This window comes from Thermobia domestica, chromosome 4 (genome assembly GCF_964235325.1).
Source record: "Thermobia domestica chromosome 4, izTheDome1.hap1.1, whole genome shotgun sequence".
Taxonomy (NCBI): domain Eukaryota; kingdom Metazoa; phylum Arthropoda; class Insecta; order Zygentoma; family Lepismatidae; genus Thermobia; species Thermobia domestica.
The window spans coordinates 15976921-15999169 of record NC_137457.1 but is presented as its reverse complement, the minus strand read 5'-3'; the positions used below and the strand labels follow the sequence as shown (position 1 = coordinate 15999169).

General features: G+C 38.3%; 1 protein-coding gene across 8 annotated transcripts in view; it reads right to left on the bottom strand.

Moving 5' to 3' along the window:
* Positions 1 to 5765: 5765 nt before the first annotated feature.
* Positions 5766 to 22249, bottom strand: part of Ars2 (arsenic resistance protein 2) — a 126950-nt gene continuing 110466 nt past the window's right edge. For 6 of the 8 annotated variants that reach the window (XM_081755280.1, XM_081755286.1, XM_081755287.1 and 3 more), the window contains 2 exons: positions 18409 to 18490; positions 5766 to 6302 (listed from right to left, as the gene is read on the bottom strand). In XM_081755280.1, coding sequence (XP_081611406.1) covers positions 18415 to 18490 — 76 coding nt within the window. In that variant the 3' untranslated portion in view covers positions 5766 to 6302; positions 18409 to 18414. The remainder of the gene's footprint in view (positions 6303 to 18408; positions 18491 to 22249) is intronic. The other 2 variants (XM_081755283.1, XM_081755282.1) reach the window with 1 other exon arrangement.

Genomic DNA, 22249 nt, shown 5'->3' with positions numbered 1-22249 from the left:
GAAAAGCGTATTACTTTCGCCGGGAAAGAAGACACATATGTACAACAACCTTAAGGAAGAGGTATAAGTACATATTGTTCTTGTGATGTTAGGATTTAACGTTTATTTTCAGCAGCGAGGTTATATGAGATAAGGAATCAGAACTACCTTTACCGAACTCGACACCTCGTGCACCAAAGATATTTGTTACTAGATCAGCAGGGGAGGGGAGCATATCCATATCGTTTTAAGACGTTAATACTCGTTCATCACATTGGTCTTATACTAGCATGCTACAGAGGAGCTATTTCTAATCGGCCGATGTATATCGTACAGGTTTTACCATCAAAGCCAAAACACGAGAGAATAGTTTAAGCAAAGAAGGGACGGGCACGAGGTAAATGCAATGTAGTAAAAGACAATTAGTCACAAAGCTTCCCGTGTACTGTGGGTTCCTGTCTACACGGCATAGCGTGTCTTCAGGTTGCGGATCGAGGAGCTGCAAATATATTCAATAGGCAGTCGCGGACAGACAAGGGTTGGTCCTCCAGCTTGGGGTTTGACGTGAGGTGAGGCTAACACCCTATCCTGTATAATAATAATAATAATAATAATAATAATAATAATAATAAACGATCTGTTTAAAACATTTAAGGACGCCTCAGACCAGGACGACTTGGCACAACTTCAGCAAAGTAAAATGGACATGAGATTTGGAATATAGAATATAGTAATCTTTATAGGTAGGCATGTTAAAGTCCGTAACGAGTAAGTTTGAGAAATAAAGGATTAACCCAGTAGGAGTTCAGGAAGTTAAATGGGAAGGGAGCAATGAAGTCCCGAAATTTTACGTTCTTTTACGGGAAACGAAATAAAAATCACCAACTAGGAACAAGGATTTTCATTCACAAACTAATAATATCAGCAATTAAACACGCTGAATTTTTTCATGGTAGACTTTTATTACTCTTAAGGGTCAGTGCTGTGGTATTATTGTTCTAAATACACATGCCTCAACAGAAGAAAAGGATGACGACATAAAAGACAGTTTTTACGACGAAGTAGAACGAGTATCTAATTAACTCCCATGACACCATATGAAAATTTTATTAGGGGATTTTAATGCGAAAGTAGAACGAGTGGATACTTTCAAACCGATTATAGGGAATGAAAGTTTGCATAAAGAAAGTAATGACAATGGAGTTACACTCGTAAACTTCGCAACATCCAAAACCTTATAGTGCAGAGTACAAAATTCCTACATTGAGACGTTCATAAATATACTCGGCCCTCTCCAGCTGGAAAAAACACGGTCATTTAGGAGCTCACTGTAACATGATCACTACCTTGTAGCAGCAATAATAAGAGAGATGTTAATTTAAAGAAATTAGAGATGAGCCAAGCGAGTGGAGTATACCAGATTGAAGTGTCGAACAGATTCTCGAAAATTCGGAATGCATTAATGTTGAGGATACTTGGGTTGAAATTAGAGATAGCATTAAAATTTCAGTAAAAGAAAAACTGAAGTATCTGGAAACACACAAGAACAAACCATAGTTTCACCAGGTATCCACTAAACTAGCAGAGAAGAGAAAACTGAGTTCGCTACAAAATCCGAACGACATTAACTATACAAAATTTCGCTGGGAATCTTTCATAACTTACAAAGAAACGTGATTTTTGACAGCTGAGTTTGAAGATAATGTAAAAACAGAAACATTTGGGACCAATGAATTTAGGAAAGTCTCTTAACCTCGTGCTCATATGTTAAAGAAAGCCGACCGAACGATTGTCATGATAGATAGCATTTTGAATAGATAAAAATATTTCTTTGATGATTTGTTTAATATGCAGTCAAAAACTGATGTTCGTGGAAAAAGAAAAATGCACACAATAGAACAGCATATTTCAGAGCCTAACCGAATATAAATAGAAGTTGCTATAAAGAAATTAAAGAGACACAAATCTCTGGTGCAGACGAAATTCCGGCTGAGTTAATTTTAGCTGAAGGGGAGAAATTATGGAACAAGATGTACAAATTCTTCCTTATCTAGTACAAGGAAAAATTTCCATAAGAATGGAAACAATCAATTACTGTTCCAATTTACGAGAAACACGACAAAACTAATTCTAATCATTTTAGAGGTTTTTCTCTTGTGAATATCCTTTAAAATCATGTCGAACATTCTGTTAGCAGATGAAACTATTGGAGATTATCAGTGCAGATTTGGACGAAATCTATCAACTATCGTCCAGATATTTATCATTCGATAAATAATCGAAAAGAAATGGAAATACAATACGCTGGTACATAAATTATTTATTGATTTTCGAAAGGAATACGACTCGGTTCGGAGAGAATATTGTACAACATTCTTACAGAATTTGAAATACCGAAAAACCATTTAGATTAATCAAAACGTTTTTAAATGTTCGAAAAGCAAAATTCTTGTCCACGAGCTTTCACGTCGAGAATGCCCTGAAACAAGGAAAGTACGCTATACGGAAAATCAAAGATAGCAACCAGGGCCTAGAGCTAAATGTTATTCACCACATTATGGTGTATGCCAGCGTTTCCCAACCGGTGTGCCGCGGCACACTGGTGTGCCGCGAGGAAATCGAAACAAAATTATTAATTCTATAGCAACCAAATTGCAAAACATAGGGAAAAATGTTATTTAATGATCTTCTTTCTTAGTGAAAGGTTGGATACAGTTTTCGAAAAAGAAAGCGTATTTTTAAAAATCTGAGTCCTATATTTCATTGCAATTGTTTTCTATTTTAAAATTAGAATAACAAATAAGCATAGCGGAAAACCAGTGATCGAGCTTTCATCTTTGTGAGAAGGAGATCAGTAATCACAGAAAAAGAAATTACCATGGTATTTTATATTTGCAAATAATAATAATAATAATAATAATAATAATAATAATAATAATAATAATAATAATAATAATAATAATAATAATAATAATAATAATAATAATAATATCTATGACTGTGCCGCGAGAATTCAAGTTACACCCGTAGTGTGCCGCAAGTTGAAAAAGGTTGGGAAACGCTGGTGTATGCTGATGATGTAAGCAGGTAGGGGATAATAGAACAGAAAGAAATGCAGAGGTTTTATTAAACACTTGCAGAGATATGGGTTTAGATACAAATACAGACAAGTTAATAAATGGAAATTCGTATGGATCGTAATACTGCAAATTATTGGTAAATCAAAATATCAAATAATAATTTCGACAAGATGGATACCTTCAAATATCTAGGATCAATATTAACATACCAAAACTATATCCACGAAAAAATTAAATGTCAACTGAAAGCACGGAATTCGTGTCTTTATTCAGTTCAAAATCCTTTGTCTTTGCAAATTCTGTAGAGGAATTTGAAGTTTAAAATATATAAAACGATAATCATGATTGTTGTGCTGTATGGTTGCGAAACAGTCGCTTACTCTGAAGGAAGAACGCAAAGTATTTGAGAATAAAATCCTGAGACGAATATTCGGACTCAAAAGGAACAGGAATGGAGAAAGGTAAATGGAGGAAACGTCATAGGTTATACCGTTTATCAAATATTGCTAGGGTCATCAATTCTAGGAGGGTCAGTTGGGCAGGACATATAGCCAAAAAAAAAGTAGGAACATTTTCAAAATTTTAACTGAAAATCCAATCAGAAAAAACTACCATTAGGAAGACTTAGGCGTAAATAGAAGAACAATATTAAGATGGATCTCGCAGAAATAGGAATACAAAGTAGAAACTGGATTCAGTTTGCCAGAAGTCAATGGAAAGCTTTTGTGAATGCGGCATTGAACCTCCGGATTCCATAAGCCATAGAGTTAGTTAGTCAGAAAACTTCACTTCTGCGAAACTGGAGTGGAAACGCATGCTGTCAACTAACAGATTAATGTTCTGACCTGTACTTGAACCTCTGTCAGTGTGATTTGTTGCCAATATGAGCAACAAACTGTTACGTCACAGAGCACGCAGTTGGAAATGAGTGATGTGGCCCACCTTAAAATAGTACCATAAAATCTCAAAACCTTACATATCAGCACGATCTTCCACGAAGTTTATCTACAGATCAGCGGTAACGACAAAATGCCATTATTTGCCACTTTTACAAAAACTAGTGAGTACGTGTCATTTATTGTGATCATTGATAATATTTGCCACTTTATGAGTGCTAAGTTTTGATCACGTATCTACAAGAAATACAAGTCAAAATTATTTCTTATTATCAAAAAATACAGATCACAAGTGAGATATGAGATTTAACGCTCCTCACTGGAAGGAATGAATTATTGTTGACCAACCAAATACATTTAAAGGATTCTTGACGTTGCTACGAAGTCTGAAGATTGTGACGTACTTCTATGTTGCTATTACATTGGTAAACTTGAAGGGTCGTTTTTACAGCTGAAACTTATCTTAACGAACAGGTAATATAACTTGTATATGAAGGACCTGAATAAAATTCTTATGGTATAATGCAATCAGAAGTAACTACAGGATGCGTTGTATGGCATCGAGTGCCAGGTTGAGGTTTACCCAATATACACTTAACTTTTTTCCCATTTTTAATGTAATTTTGGCATTACCAATTTAGTTTTTGATACTTTCAAAAAAAAAGTCACATTTATAACCCTTAATATAGAATAAACATTAAATTCGAGTCTGGTAAATTAATAACAAAAATACACTGAATATATTAATTTTTGCATTGTAAAGCCGTTACTGTAATTTATTTTGACATTTCCAGTGTTTTATTTTGCCATAACTGCCGCCGTTTAGTTATGTCATTCTCGAAACTTCGGTTGTTGAATTCAAGTTAAGCTTTCCTATCAGTACCGAGGATACAATGAGACGTGAACCTGCAGCTTAACGTGGAATCTGAAACAAATAAACTCCCGTCAGGTATCGAACTCAGGCTTCCCGCACCGTGGACACGTATGCTAACCACATAGCCACAAGAGAACTCGCAGCTTCAGTGGCAACAGTTTTACAGTCTATTAGTAAATATTCTACTTTCTTGGATTAGGGTTCTCTGGTTCGATCACAATCCATCTGAGTTTGTGGTTGACAGTATCCTGTTCATTGATTTCCTTGGAATTTCAGAGTTTCGCATCAAAAGCATTCACGATTCCTACTGACCTGGAGAAATCTATTTCTCTGACTTCTTCGTGACCTTTGGCAGGAAATTTCCTGACTTTCATGACAAGAATCGAATGATGTTAATATATAAATAAGGAATAAAGATCGGTGAATATATAAGAACATTTATTCTATAGAGAGAAATAGTAATTAATTGCTCATACGTACATTGCACTTACCTCCTATAAAAATCTGAACAACGTCCCATACTGTGATCATTTATGGTTGGCTAAGCTGAAATTGGTGTACAATAGTTAGAAAAATTATATTTTATAAAATTTTCCTGCCTTTCCCTAATTTCCAGTATTTTTCCAAGAGTTTCCCTGGCCTGCACCAATTTCTCCGAGTTTCCCCTGACTTCCCAGACTTTCCTGACCCGGAGGAACTCTGTCACTCCAGCAATTATTTCTTAATCTTCAGTCTTCTTTAGTCTACACGACATATCAGAGAATGTAAAGAAAGTAAGAGACGATTATATCACAAACATGACCTTATTTCTGCTCTCGAATAAGGATAATGATGTCATAGAAGTTAATTTTCTCAAAATCTGTTGATTAATGTAAAATAATTTGTGAATCATGTATGGGCATGTTAATTTCTTAAGGTAATTACAACAAAATTAAGTACGCATAATGTCTTTATTGGAACGTTAATTCCAATTAACAAAAATAAAGTATCGCTAAATACGACCACGAAATTTACGACTCTTTTTTCAATAGTGCCTTTATCTTCTAGTGTCCAATTTCTTCATCTATAATTCGCTTTACAGTCTACCACTAACTGCTTGGAATACGTAAATTTCATTCTCACTTTCCAATACACTCACAATAGAATACTGAAGAAAGTGGTAAGAAAATACATATACACGCACCATTACAGGAGGTTCAATTTTACATTAAAACAGTTAAAAATAATGGAAAAAAAGTCTTTTTTGTTCTCTCACTCACTCCAACACACTCGACAACTCAAAACGAAATGACTACAAATAAAATGTGACGGTATTTTTAAAAAATTCACTCTCCTGGCTTTCCCGGACTTCATCATTCACAGTAGTTCATTCTTTTCTTTGTTTCCTCTCTTCACACTGAATGCTCTTAGAACTCTTCGGGCTCCCTCGGTGCATCCAGGTCACGGTAGTGAATCACAGGCCGATAGTCACCTCTGAAAATACATCAATCACTTCATTAGTAATAAAAATTACTATGTGCTAGTATAAGTATCAAAGTTTTCGAAACAGTTAAGTTATTATTGTCAGAGTATCCGAGTCGAGATGGAAAAAAAAGTATTTTTCTCGAAGGCAAAAAAAAAAAAAAAAAAAAAAAAAAAAAACAATGTATTATATAAACGTTTATATTATGCAGTACATAGTTAGCCTACTTATTACGAAGTAGCAACGTATCGGGTTGGCACAAGTGTTTGCGTTTTTTATTTTTATATTTAATTTAGTGAAAATTTTGCATGAAAAACAAAATGTGGCAATGTGAGTTTTGTTATTCGATAGGGCATTATGTTCTCTACAAAATGATGTGTTCAGATCTTTATGCTGATATACTTTCTGTTCTTTTCAGGTTATTAAAATAAAGTCAAGTTCACAAAAAAAAAAAAAAAAAAAAAAAGGCATTTTCGGCACCTGCTGATGTTTCCGTGTAATTGAGGTGCCAAAGCCACAGAAGTTGTTAAGAGAGACTTGTGAAGTTTATGGCAAAGAAACGATGCCTCTTAGGACGGCTCAACATTGGTTTAAGCGATTCAAAGATGGCAATTTTGGCCTCGAAGACGTCAATTGCACCGGACGTCTCGTTCAATTCGATGAGAAACTACTAAATCAGCTTATTCACGAAGATCCACGCCAAACAACAAGGGAATTGTAGAGATAATGGAAAATCTTTATGAAATGAAATCTTTAAGGTTAACGTCCTACGCTTATGCCGGTTAGGCTAAAGGAGACAGAGACAATGAGAAATAAGTGAAATGGTGGAATGAAGAAAGTGGGAGGAAACGGGAGAACACCGAGAAAACACACGAGCACGGTGTTTGTCCACCACAAAGTCCACATGGCGCGAGCTGGGATCGAACCAGGGACCCCAAGCACCGCAGGTGAACACTCTACCACTCAGCCCCCGCGTCCCCGCACAAATAATGGAGTGCTCCCACAGTACTATAGACCGTCACGCCAAACAACAAGGGAACTGGCAGAGATAATGGAGTGCTCCACCAGTACTATAGAGCGTCACGCCAAACAACAAGGAAATGACAGAGATAATCGAGTGCTCCCACAGTACTATACAGCGTCGCGCTAAACAAGGGAATTGGTGTACATAATGGAGTGTTCCCACAGTACTATACAGCGTCGCGCTAAACAAGGGAATTAGCGTACATAATGGAGTGTTCCCACAGTACTATAGAGCATCCCGCCAATCACTAAGGGAATTGGCACAGATAATGGAGTGCTCCCACAGTACTATACAGCGTCGCGCTAAACAACAAGGGAATTGGCGTACATAATGGAGTGTTCCCACAGTACTATACAGCGTCGCGCTAAACAACAAGGGAATTGGTGTACATAATGGAGTGTTCCCACAGTACTATAGAGCATCACGCCAATCACTAAGGGAATTGGCAGAGATAATGCAGTGCTCCCACAGTACTATAGAGCGTCACGCTAAACAAGGGAATCGGCGTAGATAATGGAGTGATCCCACAGTACTATACAGCGTCACGCCAAGCAACAAGGGAATTGGCAGAGATAATGGAGTGCTCCCACAGTACTACAGAGCGTCACGCCAAACAAGGGAATTGGCGTACATAATCGAGTGCTCCCACAGTACTATACAGCGTCGCCCTAAACAACAAGGGAATTGGCGTACATAATGGAGTGTTCCCACAGTACTATACAGCGTCGCGCTAAACAAGGGAATTAGCGTACATAATGGAGTGTTCCCACAGTACTATAGAGCATCCCGCCAATCACTAAGGGAATTGGCAGAGATAATGGAGTGCTCCCACAGTACTATAGAGCGTCACGCCAAACAACAAGGGAATTGGCGTAGATAATGGAGTGCTCCCACAGTACTATAGACCGTCACGCCAAACAACAAGGGAACTGGCACAGATAATGGAGTGCTCCCACAGTACTATAGAGCGTCACGCCAAACAACAAGGAAATTGGCAAAGATAATCGAGTGCTTCCACAGTACTATACAGCGTCGCGCTAAACAACAAGGGAATTGGCGTACATAATGGAGTGTTCCCACAGTACTATACAGCGTCGCGCTAAACAACAAGGGAATTGGTGTACATAATGGAGTGTTCCCACAGTACTATAGAGCATCACGCCAATCACTAAGGGAATTGGCAGAGATAATGCAGTGCTCCCACAGTACTATAGAGCGTCACGCTAAACAAGGGAATCGGCGTAGATAATGGAGTGATCCCACAGTACTATACAGCGTCACGCCAAGCAACAAGGGAATTGGCAGAGATAATGGAGTGCTCCCACAGTACTACAGAGCGTCACGCCAAACAAGGGAATTGGCGTACATAATCGAGTGCTCCCACAGTACTATACAGCGTCGCCCTAAACAACAAGGGAATTGGCGTACATAATGGAGTGTTCCCACAGTACTATACAGCGTCGCGCTAAACAAGGGAATTAGCGTACATAATGGAGTGTTCCCACAGTACTATAGAGCATCCCGCCAATCACTAAGGGAATTGGCAGAGATAATGGAGTGCTCCCACAGTACTATAGAGCGTCACGCCAAACAACAAGGGAATTGGCGTAGATAATGGAGTGCTCCCACAGTACTATAGACCGTCACGCCAAACAACAAGGGAACTGGCACAGATAATGGAGTGCTCCCACAGTACTATAGAGCGTCACGCCAAACAACAAGGAAATTGGCAAAGATAATCGAGTGCTTCCACAGTACTATACAGCGTCGCGCTAAACAACAAGGGAATTGGCGTACATAATGGAGTGTTCCCACAGTACTATACAGCGTCGCGCTAAACAACAAGGGAATTGGTGTACATAATGGAGTGTTCCCTCAGTACTATAGAGCATCACGCCAATCACTAAGGGAATTGGCAGAGATAATGCAGTGCTCCCACAGTACTATAGAGCGTCACGCTAAACAAGGGAATCGGCGTAGATAATGGAGTGATCCCACAGTACTATATAGCGTCACGCCAAGCAACAAGGGAATTGGCAGAGATAATGGAGTGCTCCCACAGTACTACAGAGCGTCACGCCAAACAAGGGAATTGGCGTACATAATCGAGTGCTCCCACAGTACTATACAGCGTCGCCCTAAACAAGGGAATTGGCGTACATAATGGAGTGTTCCCACAGTACTATACAGCGTCACGCCAAACAACAAGGGAATTGGCGTACATAATGGAGTGTTCCCACAGTACTATAGAGCATCACGCCAAACAACAAGGGAATTGGCAGAGATAATGCAGTGCTCCCACAGTACTATAGAGCGTCACGCTAAACAAGGGAATCGGCGTAGATAATGGAGTGATCCCACAGTACTATACAGCGTCACGCCAAACAAGGGAATTGGCAGAGATAATGGAGTGCTCCCACAGTACTACAGAGCGTCACGCCAAACAAGGGAATTGGCGTACATAATCGAGTGCTCCCACAGTACTATACAGCGTCGCGCTAAACAACAAGGGAATTGGCGTACATAATGGAGTGTTCCCACAGTACTATACAGCGTCACGCCAAACAAGGGAATTGGCGTACATAATGGAGTGTTCTCACAGTACTATAGAGCATCACGCCAATCACTAAGGGAATTGGCAGAGATAATGCAGTGCTCCCACAGTACTATAGAGCGTCACGCTAAACAAGGGAATCGGCGTAGATAATGGAGTGATCCCACAGTACTATACAGCGTCACGCCAAACAACAAGGGAATTGGCAGAGATAATGGAGTGCTCCCACAGTACTACAGAGCGTCACGCCAAACAAGGGAATTGGCGTACATAATCGAGTGCTCCCACAGTACTATACAGCGTCGCGCTAAACAACAAGGGAATTGGCGTACATAATGGAGTGTTTCCACAGTACTATAGAGCATCACGCCAATCACTAAGGGAATTGGCAGAGATAATGCAGTGTTCCCACAGTACTATAGAGCGTCACGCTAAACAAGGGAATCGGCGTAGATAATGGAGTGATCCCACAGTACTATACAGCGTCACGCCAAACAACAAGGGAATTGGCAGAGATAATGGAGTGCTCCCACAGTACTACAGAGCGTCACGCCAAACAACAAGGGAATTGGCGTACATAATCGAGTGCTCCCACAGTACTATACAGCGTCGCGCTAAACAACAAGGGAATTGGCGTACATAATGGAGTGTTCCCACAGTACTATACAGCGTCACGCCAAACAACAAGGGAATTGGCGTACATAATGGAGTGTTCCCACAGTACTATAGAGCATCACGCCAAACAACAAGGGAATTGGCAGAGATAATGCAGTGCTCCCACAGTACTATAGAGCGTCACGCTAAACAAGGGAATCGGCGTAGATAATGGAGTGATCCCACAGTACTATACAGCGTCACGCCAAACAACAAGGGAATTGGCAGAGATAATGAAGTGCTCCCACAGTACTACAGAGCGTCACGCCAAACAAGGGAATTGGCGTACATAATCGAGTGCTCCCACAGTACTATACAGCGTCGCGCTAAACAACAAGGGAATTGGCGTACATAATGGAGTGTTCCCACAGTACTATACAGCGTCGCGCTAAACAACAAGGGAATTGGCGTACATAATGGAGTGTTCCCACAGTACTATAGAGCGTCACGCTAAACAAGGGAATTGTCGTAGATAATGGAGTGCTCCCACAGTACTACAGAGCGTCACGCCAAACAACAAGGAAATTGGCAGAGGTAATGGAGTGCTCCCACAGTACTATACAGCGTCACGCTAAACAACAAGGGAATTGGCGGAGATAATGGAGTGCTCCCACAGTACTACAGAGCGTCATCTTCACTCGATGGGAAAGGTTCAAAAGTTGAGCGCAGGGTTCCGCATGCTTTGACCGACAACAACAAGAATCAACACGCCACGATTGCCGCCGGTTTGCTTTCCCGTCATCGGTCAACACGTGGACACAAGCAGCGATTCCTCGCCATAAACTTCACAAATCTCTCGAACAACTTCTGTGGCTTTGACACCTCGATTAAACCCAAACATCAGTAGGTGTCGAAAACGCTCTTTTCTGTAGACTTGAAACTCCATTTTAATGACCTGAAAAGAACAGAATATGAACACACCATTTTGAGAGCACATAATCCCCTATCGAATAACAATACGCATTGGCACAGCATTTTATTTTTCATGCAAAATCTCACTTAAAAAAAAAAAAAATGAAAACATTTATGGGCCAACCCAATACAATAACGATTAGCGCTCAATCATAGGTTTACGTTTGTAACGGTATCGTCGAACAGTGCACGTTAAAATTAAGTAAAATTTCTACAAACCAGCACAAAATTAAAAAGTCTTCATAAAGATCTTCTACAGACGTTTTTACTGAAATAACACTATGAGAACAATAGCCTTCTACTGAAAAGAAGTTAAATTATCACATTTGTTTTTTCACCTCATCACTGTTTACTGTACACTGAAAGTTGTTCAAGGTCAATTTTTTTTAGAAATGAGATGAGTTCCTGAAGAAGGTGTTAGAAAACAGTGCTATTCATTTCTATATGGCTACTTAAAGCAAGAGGTATACAAGAACAATTCTGGAATAATACAAGCCCTGCAAACGAACATTCGCAGTGCCATTGAGAACATTAACACTCCTACTCTTCGTAAAGTTGCTGCCAACATGATGAAACATGTAAACCAGTGTTCGAGTCAAAACAGGGGGAACTCCCACCATCGTTTTAGAGCTGATAATTCGTTTCGTGATAGTAGCAGTGTTGCCGGGTGCATGTAACTAAAAGTTTTATCATGATACTTTCAAAGTTCTTTTTCATTGTTTTCAGGAATTGCATAATGTAGACAGATCCTTAACACACCTTTTGATGCACTGAAACATCAGCAATGTTGCTAATTCAGAGTGTTAATTTATGAAAACTACGATTTCCCTAATTCCCCCTTACAGAGGCCTCATCCGATTAGTTATGGGTGGAAATGAAAAATTATTTTTTCTGCTCCATAGTTCCCTAGCTACTCCAACTAAACAAACTGAAAATTAACGACAGAACATCCATACGTATGAGTTAATTTAAATATTTAGCAAAAAAAAAAATAAAATAAAATTATTTACACCTTCAGTTATATATATCTAGCAACACTGTGTGGTTCCTAGTGCACTTCAATCGTTGTTTTCTAGTTTAAAAATATATGCATGAACAAAGCTTCATTTTGGTAGAACCACTATTTATGTATCGCTTCAGGTTCAGAAGTTCTACTATCCCAAACTCCGGGTTGCATTTTATATTGGACACCCTGTATTTGTTGTTTGCCTCAACAGTATCATTTCTGTGTTTTCTTCCTGAAGGCACGAAAGGAACTTCATGTGCTGCCTTCTCACGCGAGAATTCACAACTCTTCAGCTTTTTATGAGAAAAAAAAATCCGGAATCTGCTCATCTTTCACTCATTTTAGTGCAGTAATGGCTGTTTATGCAAGTTATAATAAACTGTTTTTGACGACAGGATTAGTCAAGAATAGTTTTGAAAAGACATGTTCAGCGGCCATTTGATGTACTTAAAAAGCCACCTAACAAACTCCTGACAAGGTTGCAAGCTTCTTCGTGAACCACTAAACTGAAGGCTCCTCTTTGTAAAACAGCTTTAATCCTTTCTGCTCGACTGGCTTGGCAACCCTGACAGCCTACATATTGAGTTGCTCTTGCATGTCGAGAGAGATCAGCATGAACTTTTCCATTCACGTAGTTTGTGTGTCGAGGCTACATCGCGATACTTCTTATATTGTACGTTCTTGAAATCTATCAGGAATTCGGGAATTCATTGGTAATCTTCTGGGTTCATATTTTATAAAACTGAGTTTAGAACACAATATACTCAGGTATTATTTCCGACAGAAAATATAGAAGTGCATAGGACACAACATTCTTATAAAATTTGGAATAACGAGAAAGCTAGTTAGGTTAATTAAGATGTGTTTAAATGAACCTCAAAGTAAAGTCCGAGTAGCAGCATTCCTGTCCACGAGCTTTCACGTCGAGAATCGCTGAAACAAGCAGATGTGATGTCGCCATTATTAATCAACTTTGTTCTGGAATACGCTATAAGAAAAATCAAACATAGCAACCAGGGCCTAGAGCTGAATGGTATTCACCAGGTTATGCGTATGCTGCTGATGTAATATAATACGGAATGACAGAAGAACAATCGACAAAAATGCAGAGGTCTTATTAGACGCTTGTAGGACATGCGTTTGGAAGTAAATGTACAGAAAACTAAATACATGGAAGTTCGCCGGTCGTAATATTGCAAATTATGGATGCGTCAAAATATCAATATTTTTGACAAAGTGGATACTTTGAAACGTCTGGGATCAATGTTAACAGACCAAAAACCATACCCACGAAAAAACTAAATGGAGACGGAAAACAGGAAATTCCTGTTATTATTCAGTTCAAAATCTTTTGTCGTCGCGAATGCTGTCGAGGAATTTGAAGCTCAATATATATAAAACGATAATCCTGTCTGTTTTGTTGTATGGTTGCGAAACATGGTCGCTTACTCTGAGAGAAGAATGCAGATTCAAAGTTTTTGAAAATAAAATCCCAAGACCAATATTCGGACCAAAGAGGATAAAGAACGGGGAATAGCGGAAACTTCATGACAAGGAAGTAAATAATTTATACCATTTACCAAACATTCTTAGGGTCATCAAGTTTAAGATGCTCAGGTGGGCAGATCATGTAGCCAGAATAGAAGTAGAAACGCTTTCAAAGTGTTAACTGGAAATGCAATCGGAAAACGATGATTAGGAGACGGAGGACGCGCAGACGGAGGACAATATCGTAGAAATAATCGCTTAGATCTCGTAGAAATAAGAATACAAAGTAGGAACTGGATGTAATTGGCTAAAGACAGAAGTCAATGGAGAGCTTTTGTGAATGCGGCATTCAACCTCCGAGTTTCATAGTCGATAAAAGTTAGTTAGTGCATACGATAGAAATAATGCGAGTGAAAAGCGATAAAAAGTTCTCAAATGATTATGACGCGTATACTAGTTTGCAGCTGGCTAAGAGTTTGGAAAGAAGAATTTTTTGCGAACTACAATAGTCATTCATATCGATCGTTTAATGCAACTTTGTCTCGTTTGGCATGGTGTATGTATATATATATATATATAAAATAACCCATAATTATGTACATGATGTTTGACTAACTATAATATTTGTAATCCTGGACAAAAAGTTTCGATATGGCAACACTGTGTAGCCTGAGAGTGGGATAACGGTCACTCGTTAGTGTATGCCAGACAGGGTGGACTGCGTGAACGAACGAAACATTCCCGAACCGCTGGATCGGTCGACGTGGGTCTATGGAATGGCCAGCTCGATCTCTTGATTTGAACCACCTGACTTTTTCTTATATGGTATAAGGACGACGTGTATAATTTACATACACAATTTTGCCGACCTACGGGAAACCATCACAGAAGAGTTGCACAGGATACCTGTACGGGTTTGTCATGCTGCTTGTAACAACGTTGTTCTTCGTCTGCGAGCATGTATGGATTTGGATGGTGCATTGATGATCATGCCATGGAGAACAGAGATTAAAATTCTTGTAAAGGAAGGTACGAGAGTAATGTGTTTATGTTCACGTTATGTTACTAGTTTCTTTATTACTAGAGCCCGGATTTCCATGCACAAACCAACCCCGAGATATGCATGCAAATATGCACGAAAAATATCAAAAATATGCATTAAAAAACCTAATATATGCACTGAAATACACACTAAGAAAATAAAATTTCAATTTTTCACAAAAATATCTGACTTTAATGACCTCTGCTGCAATAAATTATGAACACCTTTCTTAGATTTTCTTGTGTAAACCCTGTGCGTTTGTCAGTAAGAAGCGTTTTGTAGATCGAAAAGTTCCTTTCTACATCAGCAGAAGTCACTGGTGCATTGAAAAGCACCAAATGTCTTCCTGTATATTAGGTCCTCTTCCAACCAATTCCATGTTTTCATCATTGTGTACATTTGCAATGTCAAAGATTGTTTTGTACCCGGGATTTTTGCCTAATACTTGTCAAAGTTTATCTGATGCAGTGTTAGCAGCAATCGAAAGTGAATTTACCAAAGATTATGAGCAACAAACTCAGCGCTTTTAAAAAATATATATTCTACATCTGCTTTTACAAAGTGATTCAGTTCACTTTAAATATAACCTACTTTCTTGTGATATACTCTGAAATATGCTTAGTATGCAGCAATAAAATTCGAAAATATGCATTATCCTGCAAAGTTTATGAAATATGCATACACATCGAATTTCATTCAAAATATGCGCTATCATATGCGTCTCAAACGATTCCTTACAAGTCCATCGGAAAGAAAAAATACTTTCCATACGTTTCAGCACGTTGCTATAAACATGCATTTTGCATATAAATCCGGGCTGTATTTATTAGTCTTCGAAACATCATATACATAAATTATGGGCTCTCTGTATACTATGAGTTACATCACCTCCCACAGCTGGGATCAAGGTCAATCACGGTTTCAACAAAAATCCAACGTAAACCTGATGACAATATTACCTATATATATTTATTTCTGGTTTTAAAGTAGGAAAACTTGAATCCCTTACTGCGAACTTAACGTGGATAAATGTCGCAGATGGTGATCATACTAGCCATTACACACAAGGGATTTTTTTAATATGTAAAACTAAATTAAAAAAAAAAAACTCTGATACTCAAATTAGTAAAATATTAACTTTAAAAACAAATTCTTCCATACAAAAGATCAACAAATTTACCAACGTTATACAAAATAAACAACTGAGAAATATTAAACTCTTCTTTAGTTGAGTAGAGCCTGCAAACGGCCGCTATTAACATAAATATTAACATTTAACAGAAAGGACCACCTAATCAGGGTACGAAATTCTGCCTTCAAGCAGCAAAAATTTTCGAGCCTGATTCTGAGAAAAAGAAAAAGTAATTATATTCTTGGTTGCTGCATTCACAGGATAAAACTCTGAAATTATGAAACTGAGTAAGACATCATTATTCAAAAGCGCTTCTGCAGGATGTTTGGTTTCCGTTCATCTGAAAACAGAATTCAACCCTGATTAGCTAGTCCCTACCAGACCACCACAGATATGCCATTCAACCTTTTTAACAATATTAATCAACTTCACCACATAACAAAGAGAGCATTATTACGCACCAGATAATAAACCTAAATTAAATTCTTTATATATATATATATATATATATATATATATATATATATATATATATATATATATATATTAATTTTTTATCATAGGTGGCATCAAGTACTAATCAAATAAACTTCTACTGCTTTCCTGCTTTAATTTAAAAACTCTTTGAATACTGATGAAAACTACTCTAAGGATTATGCTTAATTCCAAAGTAGAAACCAATTAATTAAACAGTTTGTCACAAAATACGAAAGAAAATGGACTGAGTAAATTTTTCATAGCAAAACAAAAAGGATTCACAAAAACTGAAATCTATAGTTTTGAAGTATCTTATTTCACCCATTGGCATACACAGAATTTCGTCAGGGGGAGGTAAATTCCAATTCATTTCTTTTTAGGGTATAAGTACGGTAAATGCTTTTTGTCCATAGTAAACTTCTTCAAGGGAAATGGTTAAATCTTGATCCTTCCTTCCCCTTATGTACGACACTGATTTCACTTCTCAACGAGATGGCACATATACGCACCTCGAGTACGTTGACGGCAGTTGTTTCAAACTGTCACCTCGATTTAAGAAATTCAAAACGGTGGAACTGCCGTGTGTGATCGAGTTTCTATAACCGAAAGAACACAAACAAAAACCTATCGTGAGTTATGTGCAACGTATGGTGAAAAGTGTGTAGCATTAATAAACGTGTGTGCAAAGTTCAAAACAGAGTGCATGTGTTCAATGAAACCTATTCTAGACAGCAGCACACATTCCATATGTAAGCGAATATTGGTGCTGTGAATGAAGTAATTCATGGCGAGCAACATTTCAAATAGCATATGAGCTGGACATTCCCTAAGACTATAAACAACTTCGTCCAGGAAGCGCCTGCATATCACTAAGTGGCAGGAAGAAAAGCTCAAAGACAAATCGACTTAATTGTTACCTGTGACTAATTGTGGGTGTTTCATTAACAAAAGCGCCTGTGAAAACACATACTCGACACCACTTAAGAAATTCAAAAGAATCCCGCCGCAGAAAAGATTTTGCTCTGAGACAACCAGGATGTAATTCTAGCTGATATTCCAGTAAAAGAACAAATTGTCAATGCTGCTGCGTATTGTACCACACTGGATTTCCGAGTTTCTCTGCGCCGGAAACGTCTTTGGGAAGGAAGGTTACCATTCTACATGGCAATACGCGTTCTCTTTCCATGTTCTACAACCGTGTTCGAAAAACTCGTCATGGAATTTGTATATTACGATGCATCTACTATATAGTCCAAATTTGGCACCCTCAGACTTTCATCTTTTCGAACACTGAAGTAACACTCGGCTGCTCGATTCCGTAACGAAAGTTAAGTCATAACAGCTGTGCGTTATGGTTTGGCACTCAGCCGAACGAATTTTATCATACGGATATTAAAAAATTGGTGTCACATTGAGACTAACGTCTGCTATGTAAAGAAGTACAGCAATGTTTACGCTTTAAGATATATATATTTCAGTTTTTGCAAACACATTTGTTTTGCAGTGAAATGTTTATTCACGTACTTTTACAGTTTTCTTTGCATTTTCGGCAGATATTAAAATCCAAAGGATGAATTTCTGGAATTAATATATTGGAAATGGTTTGAACTCTCTCGTTAATTACATATTCAAAAATTTACATATTCGAAAACTGTTGCATATTCAAAAATTAACGACTGAACAAGTAGAATATATCGTTAATGTTTCACATGTGTAAGTTAATTTTTGGGATGCTTTTGAAATATTCATCGAAACAATACTAAATAAATAAACAGAGTATGGCTAACTTCTGTGGTAGACTGGTCGAGAGACAATTACTGATAATGACCTGTTACTAGAAGAGATCCACGTCATCTGGAGCGTCTAAGTCGTGGTAGCCAATGATCTCCCGAGGATCGCTGCTGGAGAACCTAGAAACAAAGATCCCTGACTATCAGTTTAGTTGATGATTTCATGGCATTAACAAATTACACTTTTCATCTTCCGTACTTTCAACGGACTGTTTACATTGAAATCAAACTTAATTTCTCTGTAAAGTATTGTAGTAAATGGGCTGAAGAACTTTTTGAAAATTACATCTGAAAAACATTATGTCCGTGTTTCTTAGGGTACTAAGGATGAACTACGTAGCTTCGATGTCTGCTCCACTATTATCAAGAGGCTGATTACAATTTAGAAGGAACGGGCAATGATACTTTCCGGTTTGTTAGAATCTACGAAGGTTATTTTTGAAGTAAGGTCCGTTTGAACTTTCGTGTACTCATGAGGATGATGTACGTGAAGGCTCCTGGCATTCCTTGCGTACAATCGGACGCCATCTACATTCATGATGCCAATCTATAAGACGTATAGTACAACGTGAATATGTTTTACAAAATCGAGGGCTCTCGTGAGTGAAACACTGGTTACCCATCCGGTTCCTAACAGCAAAAGCATGACAGATGGGAATATTCATCACCAGGATGTGTGATATATATGGTGTCAATGTAATGACACAGTCTAAAATGAGAACATGATAAAGTGAAAACGACCATAAATAACTGGCTATCATCGTACACGGAAGACTTCTATGGAGATATACAAAATGTCGTTTCCTACGGTAAATGTTTACTCTGATAAGGAAATTATGTAGAGAAGTAGTGAACTGTATGATTTTGAAAAGATTTTCACTTCTTCGTTTTTAGTGCAAAACAGACCTTACTCAAAAAATAATCCTCGTATTAAGAAGAAAAATTTAGAAATGATGAAATACGAGGTGTGTTCAAAAAAGTATCAATCTTTTTTTTTTTTTTCTTTCTTCCGTAAACCAATGAAGTGCGGAAGACTTTCTTCTGTGAGGGAACACTCATGCGAAGTTGTGAATATTTTCCCGTCCGCAGAGAGTCCGTCAGTCCCTAGCAGTTGGCCAATGAGTGAAGACGTGTAGTGAGTGGTCGTCGGATTTCAGTTTTTTGTAAAATGACAGAAAACCTTGAGCAGCGATATTGCATCAAATTTTGCCAAAAGCTTCGTGATACCCACGCGGAAACCAATCAATCGGAGCTCCAACATTCCTATGTGTCGTCAGGTTCCCTACTAACCCGATATGGCTCCGCGTGACTTTTCGTTATTCCCAAGCTGAAAATGCCGTTGAAAGGAACCCGATTTGACTCACGAGAAGACGACATGCAGAATGCGACAGCATGATTGCTCACCATTCCTAAAACTGCGTTCCACAAGTGTTTCCAACAATGGCGGGAGCGCTGGGAGAAGTGTGGGCATTACCAAGATTACTTCGAAAGGAATTAGTATTTGTGATTTCCAAATCAATAAATGTATTTTTGCCAACCAAAGGTGCGATACTTTTTGAACACACCTCGTATTATGAAATAGAACAGAACTGAAAGTGTACCAGAAACTGTACTGAGCTGACTGTCCAATTTCTGTTTTCCTCGTTCAGTAATTTGGTAAAAGCTATTTATACCACTCTTGTATTTGTTTTTCTTAACATGCAGTCACCAGTCATGAACTTTTCGCACAAAAATGAAGCTCTAATTTCCCAAATATTCACACTAATAAGTGGTACAACCAATACAATAGCCAAACTGACGAACCCAATCATAGAAAAAATATACAGAAAGTTGTTCGGTCTACATCGGACCGGTTTTGAATAATATTCGCTTTATGAGAAGCATTGCCGCACCATCGATGGTTTTCTATTGGACCCCCATTACTGTGGACAATCGCCTGACAATGAAGTTTCCATTCAGGCAAATTCCGACGAAGAGAATTTGGTAAAAGCTTTCCAAAGACCAGTACCATTGCGCCGATGTTGGAGACGTCTTTTCAATATGCCAAAGCCGCAGAAATGCATTCTATAGGCATCAGGGCTATTCACAGGAGTCTTGAAAAGAAATAACACGAATTGTCGTTATACTTCCTGACAAAAACAGATATTCTAACGGGATGATTTGAAGCCTTGTCCATACGGATCTTTCACTAGTTGATGTCTGTACTGTACAACTGTGGGATGCTGATACAAAAGGTAGATGCCATAATATATTCCTGGACGCATCTTGCATTCACTTACGCGTTTTCATCGATGTTGCGTGTTATCAACATCCCGCTATCTGCATTCAGTAATAACCCTGAACCAAAGCGGAAAATTTTTCCGGCAATGGCGAACGAAGTTGCAGTTGCCTTGGTATCTGTCACAATATGTCAGCGCCTGAATGTGAACACCAGCAGTAAATGAATGTATGGTTTATCCATTGTGATAACTGTCTGTGGCGTGAGCCTCAAGAAAGCACGTCACTCGGATCCGCTTACAAATAGCTATGTTCACAGTTGCAGGTGACGAATCGGTGGCCTTTTGCGCCTTGGATTGGTGGATTTTTCTAGCACTCCAGTCGCTGAATCCCCTGTAGCAGTTCGAGTGACATTTTTCTTGGAGTCCTTTTCATATGCAACTGTTCCGCTATGAACTCCAAGACAGTGTAACGAGCCAGAATAGGTTTCGCTGCACTCTCCCCAGCATGTAACTATTTTTCCGACTGTTTCACTAAGTATGTGTAGCAAAAACGAGTATACAAAAGGGTCATGACATACCCTTTCCACAATACGTTAAAAAGCCTTGCAAACGAGTCTGGTGGTTTAATTTAGGAGCCATTTAAGGACAAACAGCCACCTTCAATTTCAAACATATTACTGCAAACGTGTCGCTATAGCACCGTTCTCCAGATGGTAATGTCGTTCCTCATTCGGTCCAACCGAACGACCTTCGGTTGTTCATATTACAAAACGAAAGGAATGTGTTCTAATTAATGGGTAATAGGTAAATTTAGTTTCTGCTTTTATGCCATTAATGCTACTTTTATTTTGGGCATTACATTTCCACAATATAATGTAACATTGCATTTTCACTTTTAGGTAAATTGAATGTGAAGTTGAAAATATCTTGAAATGTTTTAATAGTTTGTAAAGAAAAACAGATATACATTACGTATGCACATTAATACTGCACCAAATCATGTATATTTTCACCTGAAATGGAGACAACTTCCTTGTAATATATGATTAAGAAATTTAAAATTTGGCGAAGATAAAAAGATAATTTGTCTAGTATATTAAGAAGTACGTCAACTTCTGTCGTACATGTCCATAACTTTACAATGCATCCTCCATACCAGAAACAGAACTGTTCATCGTTCTTCAATACTTGATTATTACAATGAATGAATGAATGAAAAGCAAGCAAGCAAGAAACAAAGCACAAAAGCAGACAAGAAACAAAGCAATCAAGCAAACAAGCCAGAAGACAAAGAAAGGAAGGAAGGACAGCGAAAAATGAAAAGAACGAACGAATGAATGAAAAGAAGCAAACAATACTATACTATATGTCGTAAATGCATATGTAGCTGAAGCACTACATAGCATATAGGTTAACGTGACACCCGAGTTCACTCTCTGGCCCACTCGGACATTTCCAATCTTTGTATTTTAACAAAACTATGCTGTGTGGAAATATGGGAAGTCTAATGGCTGTCGATCTGTCACCGGTAGAAGATATTGGAAAACATCATCTTTTTGATTGATTATTGGATGTTTAATATGGTTGCAGCGGGTCTATTTGAGAGCGTCACGATACACCAAAGGCCAGCACATTTCGGGTATTGAAAGTTAAAAGTAAA